Source organism: Syngnathus leptorhynchus, chromosome 17 (genome assembly GCF_054491065.1).
Source record: "Syngnathus leptorhynchus isolate UIUO chromosome 17, UIUO_Slep, whole genome shotgun sequence".
NCBI classification, from domain to species: Eukaryota; Metazoa; Chordata; class Actinopteri; order Syngnathiformes; family Syngnathidae; genus Syngnathus; species Syngnathus leptorhynchus.
In genome coordinates, this window is record NC_141211.1 from 5,112,866 (window position 1) to 5,126,008 (window position 13,143).

General features: G+C 44.5%; 1 protein-coding gene across 2 annotated transcripts in view; it reads right to left on the reverse strand.

Annotated features, from left to right (window-relative positions):
- The window catches only part of med13a (mediator complex subunit 13a), a 40,646-nt gene that overhangs the window by 5,650 nt on the left and 21,853 nt on the right, over positions 1-13,143 (reverse strand). For both annotated transcript variants that reach the window (XM_085935174.1, XM_085935173.1), the window contains 14 exons: positions 11,330-11,530; positions 11,050-11,244; positions 10,764-10,926; positions 9,808-9,918; positions 8,616-9,359; positions 6,928-7,144; positions 4,801-4,831; positions 4,371-4,483; positions 4,197-4,287; positions 3,586-3,797; positions 3,259-3,455; positions 870-1,777; positions 602-769; positions 142-365 (listed from right to left, as the gene is read on the reverse strand). In XM_085935174.1, the coding sequence (XP_085791300.1) occupies positions 142-365; positions 602-769; positions 870-1,777; positions 3,259-3,455; positions 3,586-3,797; positions 4,197-4,287; positions 4,371-4,483; positions 4,801-4,831; positions 6,928-7,144; positions 8,616-9,359; positions 9,808-9,918; positions 10,764-10,926; positions 11,050-11,244; positions 11,330-11,530 (3,575 nt within the window). The remainder of the gene's footprint in view (positions 1-141; positions 366-601; positions 770-869; positions 1,778-3,258; positions 3,456-3,585; positions 3,798-4,196; positions 4,288-4,370; positions 4,484-4,800; positions 4,832-6,927; positions 7,145-8,615; positions 9,360-9,807; positions 9,919-10,763; positions 10,927-11,049; positions 11,245-11,329; positions 11,531-13,143) is intronic.

Sequence of the window (13,143 nt, forward strand, 5' to 3'; positions counted from 1 at the left end):
AAGCAAAAGATTGAGCTTTTATTCACATTCAAGAAGGGGACAGCAGAAAGATTAAGATCATGAACAAATGCGGATGAACATTTTATCATCTCCACCGGTGAAGGAACACGTAAATAAATATTTGTCCAATGCAACAGCTACCTCATAGACTGCTGTGAGGTCCCTAAAGAGGCTCTTGGCGCCGCCGAGCAGAGTCTCGTTGTCAGGACACACCACCAAATAGCCCACGTCCCGCTGGGTGCCAAAGGGATCCAGCAACAGCTTCTCCCAGTAGGGTAAACCAAAGGGAGACAGCACCACAAAGTCATACTCGTAACCCACCAGGAAGGTGGGGATGGGTAGTGGCTCAGGGGACTCGTCCGTGCCTGTGAGAGCAAAACAGAAAAGGACAGCAACAACATTAAAATGTGAATTTTTTTTGGTTCCCTTCTGCTGTATGGTGACTTTTCTCAATATTAGCACGTTATGTTTCCAAATGAATGAATGAATGTAATTCTGTGTTTATTATTTAAATGAAAAAAGTCAAGCTTCAAAATAATAGTTATTGCATACTGTTTCCAGGCAATAACGCAATAACCCATCATCACGTTGAGTGATTTACCGTATGAGCCCCGCCCAGCCATCTTGTGAAATTGCTGCCAGGTGAGCGGGCCCTGAACACCCCAGGAACGCACAGTCCTTTTCTTCTGTATGGCATCTTGAAGCACAGGCTGTAAGGACATCAATACTCGGAGCACGTCTTGAGAACACAGCGCACTCACGTCGACCGCTGGAGGAATGGAAGAAAAAAAAAAAAAAAAAGCAATGACTATTAAAAGACAGGACAATTTTTCAATTGGACGGCAAATTAAGTACAGTATCTATCGCACCGTTTTGTTTGGACCATTGGTGTAGACAAGTGCTTTTGACCAGAGCTTCGTCCACCTTTCCACCTGACATGTTATCCATAAACTGCCTGCCGTGCTCAAGGGCCATGTAGCAGTCGCTGTGAAAATCCCTCTCCTCCACCCTAACGCAGGGTGGCACGGGGCCACCCTTCGCTCCACGGGTGGGCGCTACGTCGTCCAGGCCCGAAATGGGTGAAAAGGGGTTGGTGCACTGATCCTGCAGCAGGAGAATCAGCTCATCCGGGACACGTTCTCCCCTCCCTACGCCGGAGAGCCGTAGCTCCTCAAAACGCCTTTCCGCCTCGCGGCTAACGTCGGAGCCACGGCCGATGATATCCAGCTCGTCCTCGAGGAAGAGGCCCGAGCCGTTGCCGTAGCGCCTGTTGACCACGGCGCTGAAACCGCAACTGCAGGCTTCCTGGGCTTCGCTGATGGGGTCGCTCAGGTACACGCCCACGTCGGCTCCTTTGATATTCATGTTACACACGCAGATGCAACAGCTGTCAAAGTTGCAGTCCTTGAAGAGGTTCATGACCGACTCGGAGAGAATGAGGGTGACGTAGAGGCTGTGAGCCTCCGGGATGGAAGGAACGGTCGCCGGCTCCACCGAGTTGAGCGGTCGGCAGGTGGAAGGGGTGGACGCTGGCGAGTACAGGTCCGAGTTCTCGTACTTGAGTGAGCCCTGGACGCTGGAGGGGCCTCGGGGAGTCCGTGGAGTGCGTGGCGTACGTGGGGTAGGGGCTGAAAATCGTGGGGTGGCGGGGGAAGGCAAAATGCCCGTGCCGCTGTTACTTGGTGGAGCGCTGTTGGACATGAAGGGGGTGTGAGTTTGTGGCGTGTAAGTCTGGTTGTAGTCCTGGTCCAGGGTGCTGCCCACACTCGGGATATTACTGGGGAGAAGACAGACAAACACATTAAAAATAAGCGGACGTCAATGTGGACACGCTGAGGATTACAGAAGCCACAAAAAAAAAAAGTACAAATAAATACACAAATAAAATGTGTTCAGAGAGAGATGTTCTATAAAACATTTCCTCAAGCGCCCCACTGAGGTAAGACTTATTTTTAGGCTGGTGACGAACCGCAAGGAAGCAGTTAGGAGAGTGAGGGGAGCTCATTGTCCCCCCCCCCCCCCCCCCCCAAGCTGTGAGCAACCACATCTGGCACCGGCCCATTGCGAGGAAGTCCCAGCGTTACTGCTGCCAGGACAGGATGTGACCTCAAATGCACCACCGACACATTGTTACAAGATTGTTAGCTATGATTATTTGGATGCTGGCCAAGTGGAAATAGTTTCCCTCCATGAACAGCTTTACATCAGCAGCGACATAATGTCTTAAGGTTACAAAGGCCACGTAATTAAGAAAATGTGAGGTGGCACAACAATAGCTTCTAAAAACAATACAAAATCATTTAACAAATGTATCAGGCTGCTTCTAAAATCTGTGCTTTGTGTGATCTAAATTCAGGCACAAACTATTTCGTTTACGACTTGTGCTTCCCTCCCCCAAAACAAATCACGGCAGTGTTTGCCAACAAGCACCAAAATGTACTTCTGTTAAATATCTAGTGGATGTGCAGAGGTTTTAAAATAAAATGCAGGTAGGAGAGGTAGTCTGACAATAACTACATAAACTCCAAGCTGTTGGTGCTCAAGCCTCCAGTGATAAACACCTTTTCACGACAGAGTTCTTGCAGGACCTAAGGCTACTTGGTAAACTGAACAGTCTTCTTAAGAAAGTGTACAGGGAGAGACCAAATGAGTGACAACGTAAATGCAAATTGCGCAGCAACACAACATGTACTGCACAGTAGAAATGAGCCATAACATTCATTGCCACCCTGTGGCATTTATAAAAATTCTGCACGCGTTCTCTATTTCACATCAGTCAGCGTGGCAAAAAAAAAAGAAAGATCTAAGTGATTTGGAAATAGGGATGATTGTGAGGGCACAGATGGTACCAGCTTGAGTCACAAAAAAATGTTTCACTGGCTGAGTGAGTCAACATGAGCAGTGACTAAAGTGACGTGTGCATTTTGGATCTATAAAAAAAGACATCAGTGCACATTTGAGGGCTGGAAAGCTCATCTATTTGCGCGGGATGTGAATAAGAATATAGTTGAGTGGCCCTCAGTTGACTGGGAAGGTTAATTTGATTAAGATGAATCCAATCTAATTCACTTTGTGCAACTATTCAGGTAGGAAATGAACCTAAGCTAATATCTGACAAACAGTAGCATTTCTTTTAAGGAGGTTGATGATTCAAACAAATAGTCCCAATCTAATTCTCATTACGGTGGACTTTTGTTCAAATAAAATAGCTTATAAAAATGTGAAATGCACACAAAAAAAAAAAAAAAAGCCCTATACCTGTCTTTGTTGAGGATGGACATGACAGGTATGGGATTGAGCATCTCCCTGCCCATGGACCAGCTTGGTCTATAGATGCAATCCTCTGGTAGTTTAATGGGCGGCAGACAATGGCTGGGTAATGACTTCAACGGTGCAAACATGGAGCAGCCCACAAATGTCTGGCAAAGCTCTGGCTTGTACACGAACGAATAGTCCTGCAAAAATAGACCGAATATTCAAGTCAAATGCCGGAGAGAGCATTTACTCACATAAATGACATCACTGGCTTTAACAATAAATGTGTCTCATTAATTCAGCAAGTTTCGGATTCTGCTGAAGGCTCACCTTGATCTCAGAAGGCTTTGGGCTACAGAAACTCTCCTCCACCTCAATCTTGAAGTGACCCCCCAGAGACGACGGTCCATCCAGCGTGGTCATGCCAGGAGCTGGCTCCATGCTGCCGTAGTCTTTGCTACACATATTCATCGGAGAGTAGCCCATAATGTGCTGCTCTAGGGAGGGAGGAGTGGGAAACATCTGGTGCAGGTCTGCCGAGCCTTGGGGCGAAATGAAGTGAACACGGTACAGTCACTCAACAATCTGAAATGCCTCCATGTGCAAAAAAAAAAAAAAAAGTCCCGTCCCCCCCAGTGCCGCGATGCTTTCATAATGCGAGATGGACAGATTATAGATTCTACCTTAAAGGTCCATCATTATAATTATTTTTAGTAGTAGTAGTCACATTAATAAGTCAAGGAAATAAGTGAATAAGTCACAGGATGCCCAGTGCCGTGAGACCTGTAATCTTTATTGTTACGATAGCATCTTTCGAAAACAATAACGACCTGACGAAAATACAAATCGTCCGAATTACAACTTTAAAAGACAGCAGTGAATGCATAAACAATGTATGGAGCACAGCAGAACAATAAAAAGAGTAAGTAAAAGATACATACTAATACAGGATACTGGGTCCAAAGTAGATGACTTTGGTTCCTTGTTGCCAAATTTTTCTTCTGTTCCATTTACGGGCCGTCTGGAGCCGGGCTGTAAGCAAGAACATAAAAATTAGCACCTCAGTACGAGACAAAAAACACATTTGTGAGTTACAAATAAAGACACTGTCTAACCCCCAGTTCGTCTTCATCCGAGTTGAAGAGGTTGTCAAGGTCATTAATGGAAACCACGAGGTCGGTCTCATGGATCAGGCTTGTGCGGTTGTTAGCGCCTGCCCGCTGAGGATCTGCAGGCAAAGGAGGAATTAAAAATGCCAGGTTTAGAATGTAAACAAGAAGCAAAAATCTTGGAGTGATTATTTCCGCTAGCTTACATCTGAGGTTTAAATTGAAAAGAATATGAAAGCAAAACAATTTTTTTTGCCAATGCGTACAGTAAATATACTGCCAAGTTGCATTCCTCAGATGTGAACAGAAAGCAAGATGCTGTGTTATTTAAAGATTTGGAGGTCGCCCGGGTGATTATGTGTCCGTGTAACAGCCGCCAAGTCTTGCAAATAAACAAGAAGGAGACTCAGAGAGAAAAAAAAAAAATCGGCCTTACCATCGGATGTACCCGATCCTCCATCTTCACCCTGTTAGAACAAGCAAACAGAAAAAGTGAGTGTTAAAAAAAAAAAAAAAAAAAAAGTTATGTTTTCGATTAAACCATAAACAGGACACACGCACAACTTGATGTAATACAAAACTAATGGCACATCCTTATTAGCCATGAAACAGAATTTGATTGTAAATCATCTGCAAAACAACAAATGTGCCATCCATTAAGAAAGCGCAAAACTGATTTTCTTTTCAAATCAATACACAGCGTAATCAAATTAGATTAAGGATACGTGCTATAATAGCAAGAATGAAAATCTAAGAGAATTGCGTAAACAGTTAAAAAAAAGAGGGGAGAAAGGACAACTTTTCCTCTGCTGAGGCAAATGAGATTTCCAGTGTGGATCAGAGGGAAATGGAGATCCAAGGAATGGGCTCCCACCCAGACGTCAATATCTACGAGGGCCAGTGTGTGTTGAATAGTTCTTGCTGGGAATGGGAATGTTATGTTCTAGCTATTGATTCCCTTATGCTGGAAGGCTTTTCCCTGCGTAAAACAGGGTTTAATCAGTCTCCCTTTAAGAAGCAGTGCAGGATAGTGCACAAAAATTGCTTAACTGTGCACCTTGAGGAAGCCGTTACGGGGGAAGCAGTTTGAATTGATCCAATTGCGAGCTCGTCAAGTATGTGAACTTCCCAAACGATGAAAATAATGATAAATGTTTTGGCACATGGACTGAAAGAGCAGTTAATATTTGACAGATCTCTATCGGGAGACAGCAGGTACTTGTCTCGGACTGTTGCTTTTACGATTTGTGTGGGAACTCGTGAAAATTATGACTTTATTCTAGTCGAACTAACAGCTTCTCTTTCGAGAAACAATATTATCCTCCTAACGTTTTTTTTTTCCCCCATTAAATTTTTTTGGGACTTTTAACTGGAACATTATAGTTTTGTTTTCATAAGATTAGAATTTTTTTTCAACTCAACTCAGTTACAATGGGGGAAAATAAAAAAAACAATCTTGGTGTAAATATCAACAACAACCTTCAAGGTGCCTTTCAACTTTATTTGGGTGGACACATTTAATGGTTGACCGAGTCATATTCTGCTTTGTGTTTGGGCGACAGTTTGCAAAGGCCGCGGCACGCAAGCATACTCGCACGTGCGGCCAGCCGTTCAATAAAACACCGTGGTCCCGGTCTGGCAGCCGGGCCAGGCAGCGATGACGCTTCCTGTATGTTTAAAACGGGAAGGAGACAGAGGCCAGATCAAATAGGAAAAACAAACTGAAGGAAACCTGGACAGGCAAAGCAATTGGCGTTCCTCTGGGCTCAACTTACAATGGGGATTTTTGGACTGCTTCCTGTTACAATAGACATAGGCAGTGAAAGCGGATGAGGGAAAAAGCAAGCCGTTATTTTTAGGGCAAGTATTGCTCGCCATGATGATGAGGATGATATTTTTCTACCTCTCTTGGGTTCTTGCCCTCTCGTCCACCTCTGCCAAAGTGAGCACGGTTCAAGTGGTTTCTCTTGTGACCTTCCACAAAGGCTTGACAAAACGTTTTTTTTTTTTCTTTTCATTGCAATAAACCACTTTTTTTTGTGTGTTTTGAGTTTGAATATAAGCAATTTGACCTGTCACCTTTGAAACAGTATGGAATAAAAATAAAATCATAAACCTGGGAAGACTCGAGAGAAGAAGTCTGGGCGGCAAATCAAAAGAAAAGGCGTCTTTGAGCAGAGGCCACTCGTCAAATAGCGGGGTCGTGGAGGGAAAAATTAAGGGATCCATTTTGTTAGCAGCATTAAAGACTTCTCCATCTTTCTTGAAACTTTTGTTCGGGTGTAAATAAAATGTTTTGATAGAACACGAAAGTGACTTTCAGCTTTTTCGGATGTAGTTGTTATGGTAACAAGTTGCAATTTTGGTTCAGGGTCAATCTGTACAGCAATTAGCCCATGGCACAAGCATAGAAGAAAATCAAATCTATTTAATGTGGCTGGACATTTTTTTTTTCTAATGCTCTCTCCCTGAGCAACAGAACAAGAGAAAAAAAGGTTCAGGAGGACATTTTAACAAAGAGGACAAATACATCCATTAGTTGCAGCCAGCCCTCAAGCCTTACCTTATGTTTCTTGCCTGGCTCCCGCTCCCCACCTGCCTTATCCTTTTTGTTGGAAAATGTGAATTTCACATCTCCTTCCTCAAAGGCATAAGGGTCCACCTCGGGCTCGTGATCTCCGTCCGTGATGGCGGCAACCAGGTAGTGGCTTTTCCGTGCGCGATACATCTGAATGCGCTCATCAGAGACCTTCAGTGGGAATTTCAATGTGGACATCACCCTGCGGGAGGAGGGGGTCAGAAAATTTTCCAGAAGATAAGGACTGAGAACAGAAATCCAAGACCCCACATCATGGTTATTTACTGTTAATGTCAATTTGAAAAGCTTTATTTTCAACTGTGCACCAAGAATAAAGATTGCATTTGATTCGCGAGAAAATAAAAAATAAAAAAATGAGGATGCTGTGCCACCGCTTGATAGTGCTTGTCAGCAGTGCTTTGTGTTTATCAGCAGTAAATGCAATGGCAGCGACTGCAAACAACTCTGACAGCTGTCCGGGAGCTGCATGGTGTTTGTTGTCAGACAACTACATTTGAAACAGATTAACGACAACATGGCGACTCCGCCGCCGACTGTTCATACATTTACAGACACATTGATCACTTGTGACTGCGAGGTGGCTCATCGGAATCTTTTACGTGGTCGTTGTTTTTCTGCCGTTGGTGCACCATAGGTTACGTCCCCCTCCCTTTCCCTCACACGTACGTATGTCCTCTCGTCACGCTTGTCTTGTTCTGGGGTGAGGTGATGGAATGCGGTGGACTGGACCACAGATTAGCCGTCATTCAGGGCCATAGCCGGGAGGATTATAGCTCACTAGAATAGCTCGTCCAAGCGTTTGCTCCGTCGGGATTGCAGAACTCCACTGATGATTTCCACCATGCCAAAAATGCTCGACAGACACCGCTTGCTCTCATCCATCCATCCATCCATCCATCCATCCATCCATCCATCCATCCATCCATCCATCCATCCATCTATCTATCCATCCACCCATCCCTACCTACCTCCCTCCCTCCCTCCCTCACTTATTTCAGCCTCTTCAGGGTAAATGTCTTAGCCAAAGGCAAGCAATATTATAGCCATAGCTTTGACTCCATTATAAGAGCAGTTCATCTTTATCTAACCTGACTATTACTCTTGCTCTCTCCTGGCTTTGGTGCCTGCGTGCGTGCGTATGTGTAGGAATCAATGAGTAGTGCTGGCCGTGCACATCGGTGATATATGATGTCAAAAGGGCACATAGCAAGAGATTAACATGCTCAACGTTTGAAAGCTGAGGAATAAAAGGGGGGAAGAGCAAATGTCTAAAACCGCAACTGTTTGGAAGAGATCGCCGGACCAATCAATTTAACGATTCATTGATAATTTTTTCTAAACTGAGGGGGAATTTTTTGATTAATCTTGAATCTAAATCTCTCACTTAATATCTGAGGTTCGCCACGATTTTGGCTCACAAAACAAAAGCAAATTGTCAGTCAAGGTACACTGCCGTAGAAAATAAATAATAAGAATACTAAATAATAAAAAAAAAAAAATACACAACAAGCTGGCACAAAATTATTCTGCTCAACTTTTTTTTCACGAGATATTTACGAGAATATTTTTTCCAATGATAAACATTCTACGCAGTCGATTGAAAAAAAAAACGGGGTTGAAACGGGAAGTGCTGATTATCGATTGGTACTTACTCGGTCACAGACACAAGGTTGTCCTGGGAGGTGAAAGCATCTTCCCGAAACCTTTCCCCCGGTAGCAGTGGCGTGGGCAGCTCCGCTTCTTTTCTGCAGGATAGGTTGAATAACCTCCACGGTGAGTGAGTGCTGTCATCTTCTAAGTGGACCCCTCGGCCTGTATACACAGTAGGTTCTGGGGGGTCTGAACAAGCGGAGGCTGAAGAGTGGGGGTGGTGTGAGGAGAAGTGCTGGGTCAGACCCTCCGGGCCTGCGGATTCCTCGTTGCCACCCTTTGCTCCGCCCAGGCATGGCTCCAGAGGAGTCTGGTAAAAGTGTTGGTTGTTGGGGGTGGAAGGGTTCTTCAGAGCCTCCCTGGGATCGTCACTACGTTCACATGGGTGGGGGCTGAGCGGTGGGGGTTGGGGGGAGTCGGACGGCCCTCCCGTGTTAACCGCCCCACTATTGAGCTGAGGTGTTTTTTGGATGCTTGACACATCTGCCGAACGGATGCTGGAGAATCTTCCTCCGTCCTGACTCCTCATTGTAAGTCTTTGGCCAGCCGTTGCCTCCGTCTCCATCGAGGCGTCTTCGCTGGTAAGGTTTCGATGATGGAAAGGTGTCTGGGGTCTTTTCTGCTGCTTGTCGCTCTTGTCTGGCTTTTCTCCTCCGGCTTTGTGCTTGGTAGGAGTCTGGGAGGCTTGGCCCGCTGACTGAGCTTGGCCCGCATTTGCGCCTGTTCGTTGCTTCGCCGATTTATGTCTGGAGGAAAGAAGACAAACATGAAAATACGATGAGACTTTAATGTAATGGAGACGCAAACCAAAAGCGAGCAGAGAACTGAGCAATGGAAGCAAATCAACTGTCAGACCATAAATATCAAGGAAAAAAAAAAAGATTTGGGCGTGCTTTAAAGGCACTTTTCCACCCTACGCATATTTGACAGCTCATATTTCCTAACAAATGTCAATCACTATAATCTGTAATGTAATCCACATCGATGAATGTTAAATCAATTAACAAAAACAAATGTGTGTCAATTACTGCGAAAATCTTCAACCAGGCACTCGGTGGGTTTTTATCTTTTAAAAAAAAAAAAAACGATCGAAAAGGCTCACAACCACAAGAGATATGATATCAGGGTGTGCCCGGGTGGTTACGTAACATACGGCAAAACCTGATTGGTGGGTCACGGAGAGCCACAAGTTACCTGGAACAGCTGCAGTATGAGCGTTTTGAAGGCCCCACAAAATCCCAGGTTCCCACTCTCTCTGTCCGGTCCTCCTCACAGGTACCGTTGGTTGCCGCTGAGTATTTCCGCCTATTGTGGAAGCAAACAATCGAGATTTTTACTTTCGTAGCTCCTCATACTGATCTACCCGCACTGTACGTGTTGATTTTATCGGAATATCTCTGACATTATATACAATGGTAAATGCAGTTTGCTGCCGAGACTGACTTTCTAACCCTGCTCGGAGCAATAGTATTTTAGGTGACACGCTAATAGCTAACTACTGCTGACATTTTGTGCTTGCGCAGGGGGCAACAGAACTCTCGATGCTCCCAATGTGTCAGATTCACTGATAGTGAATAATTCACAAGACCGTGGGACAACATTGCAATATATACTGTTTTAATGCTGGTGTGCACGGGAAGGATGAAGTTTGCTATCCATCTGTGTGTTCTGTGTTTATTTCATTCATCTAAATGAGTTTGAACAGTCTAAAGCGAATACACCACTATAGCCTTTGGAGATGAATGTTAAATGTAGTTTTCATCTGATTTTGTGGCTTGACAAGGCATGGGATCATCCAAGCGAGCGGAATACTGCTTTATTGTGCACTCAGCTCTTGTCATCGACAATAATCTAACTTCAGTTCTCCACTGCTGAGATGATTGAAAAGTAGACAGCGATTTTCACATTTAGAATAAGGTGAGAAGCATCTTAGCACCTCCCATTGAGGGACAGAGATCAGCATTCAAATGAAATTCATTCATTAAATTAGATTGATATATCTTTTCTATTTAATGAATATAAAACCACCTTCAGGGAGGTTGTTTGCTTTAAAAAAATAAAAAATAAATGAAAAAAGGTACTCTAATGTTGGCTGGCATCAGAAGACAAAATTCACATAAGACTGAAGAGAGTGAAGTAAAAAATCTTACTTGTTCTGGGCTCGGTTGATATTGCACTCCTGCCAGACACGCTCGGCAACCTGACTGGCGAGCTGGCGAGGAATTTTACCTCCGTGGTGGCTTGATGTGTCCACACTGAACATGTCACACGAAGAAGGCATCCTCAACCACTTCTGGGCAGAATGAGTGTCCACTACGGAGACAAAAAGATCCAGCGCTTAAGAAAAACCACTTGACTGATTGAATGAGTGAGCTTAATTTAAAAGACAAGATCCCGTTAATAAAGTCAAGTGTTGCTTTATTCTCCTTTGACTACCTGAGTGCACCTCCTCAGGCGACGTGGGAGGGGTGAGGGTCACCAATGACATGGCAGGCTCTCGCTGGGATGCAGGCACTTGGTGACCACCCGAATAGACGGCAGTACATTGGGAGGACCCCACGGGGGCCACAACGGGGATGTCTGACTGGGGGACGAGCACGAGGCAGGCTGGGTACACCATTCGCACACCGCCTAAACAAACAAAAGTCGTATAAAGAGTCAATCCAACACAATGTGTGTTATTAACATGATGTTAAAAAACAAAACAAAAACTGACCAACAAGGACCTCTACAGAGGCCAGAGAATCATCTTCCCAATCCATATCTTCCATCTTGTCTTCTAAAACACCATCCTTGGCACCGGGACTGATGGGATAAAACTGGTTCCAGTCCTCAATCAGCTTCCGGGTGGGTGGGTCGGACATCTTGAACGATTGGCCGGTCAGAGTTCCATTAAGCCCAAAAGGGCTCAGGATGACTATTGAGACAGGAATATTTGGTTAGTTATAGCCATTTCATTGCTTTTGCTTACAGCTCAAATTTTTCCACATTGATCTGCAAAATCCTAGAACTAATATCCTACTTTGCCGTAATATCTTTACATTGCCCCCCCCCCCTTCAATTATTTCAGCTTGATCGCCGCTCTTCCCATTTAATCCTTTATCTTCTCGTAATGTTTCCTTTCTTTTATTCTTTGCTTTCCTCATCATTCTGTCATCTCCGGCCTACTCGGGAGTATGTTGACCTTTTCCATAGCAATGCTGGACTCAGCCAGTCCCGGCGGAGTTGCCAAATACTTACAGAGCAATCCAGACGTCAATTATTGGCAAGCGGCGGCCTCTCGGAGGCCATAAACAGAAGCTTATAAAAAGGGGGCCATTCCTCGACAAACACACTTGACTGCACAGACATATGGAGTCACAAAGAGCCCATCAGTCTGCCTATAGAACAGACCTTCATCCATCAGCAAATGGAGATCCAGCTATAAAGGAACATGCATAATGCATACATGAAAACTGTATGGCTTGTTATGCATCCGCTCCTTCTTCATCTATCATACGCTGGAAGTGACGAGGGTTTATATTAATGCTTGGACTGGCCGTGTGGGTGTGTGAGTGAGCATTTGTTAATGCCCCACATTTTTTTCATTAAGCGACGAGATGGCCTCCAGACCAAAGTATCGATCTCGTGACTGGACAGTCGAAAAAGCTTGCCAACATTGGCTGGAGATAATGAGAAGAAAAAATTAGGATGAAGAAAAGGTGTGTCCTTTCAAATCTTTCGGGTGTGAGATCCCTTTCTCACATCTGACACTTTAATTATTTGGCAAAAAGGAAAAGTGTAGCATCTCCAGGTGAGTCGGACTGGCAGCTGGTGTTGGAAGATAGCAACATGGAGTATTATCAAGCTAGCAGAGCAGATCCACACCAGACTCAGACATACAACCTATTTTTTTTTTTTGACAATTCTTGTCATTTATTATCCATCATTTATTTCCTGAATTTACTTATTTTTTTCTTGGCCTACTTTTCTGTTGATTGTCTGGGGGAAATGTTAAAAATAAATATTGACAGTAGGAAAAGTCATGTGACACAAACTTCTGCTTGCAAAGACGTCCGTGGACTCGACCACTTTGAATATGAAGGAACTATTGAGACCTTAAAACATCTCGTCTGCCTTTTCCCGAATGCCCTCCAGGCTTAGCGTTCCACACCAGCTGACAGCAAAGTCAGCAGATATGACCTGTATCATTGAAGACGCACAAGGTCAGGTTTCTGTTAGTATCCGACAAAACGGAGCGAGGGTTGATCGTATTAAACCCTAATTGAATCCAAGCACTTAAATCTCTCTGTTTTCTCCACACACGGCAGCCTCGAGACTCGGAGGCTCGTCGTGGAAACAAGATAAAATTCCGCAGAATTATGGAGATGCTTTACCATCTTGCACTCAATGCATCTTGCAACCTTTTCTGCACTTGGAGTGCATCTCTGGCTCCCCGAAGACTGTCAAAAGTTCTCAGATCAGTGTAATGTACTGAGAGTTCATTCCATTCACTCTACGCCCTTTAATGGGGTCACATCCAGGAGAGAT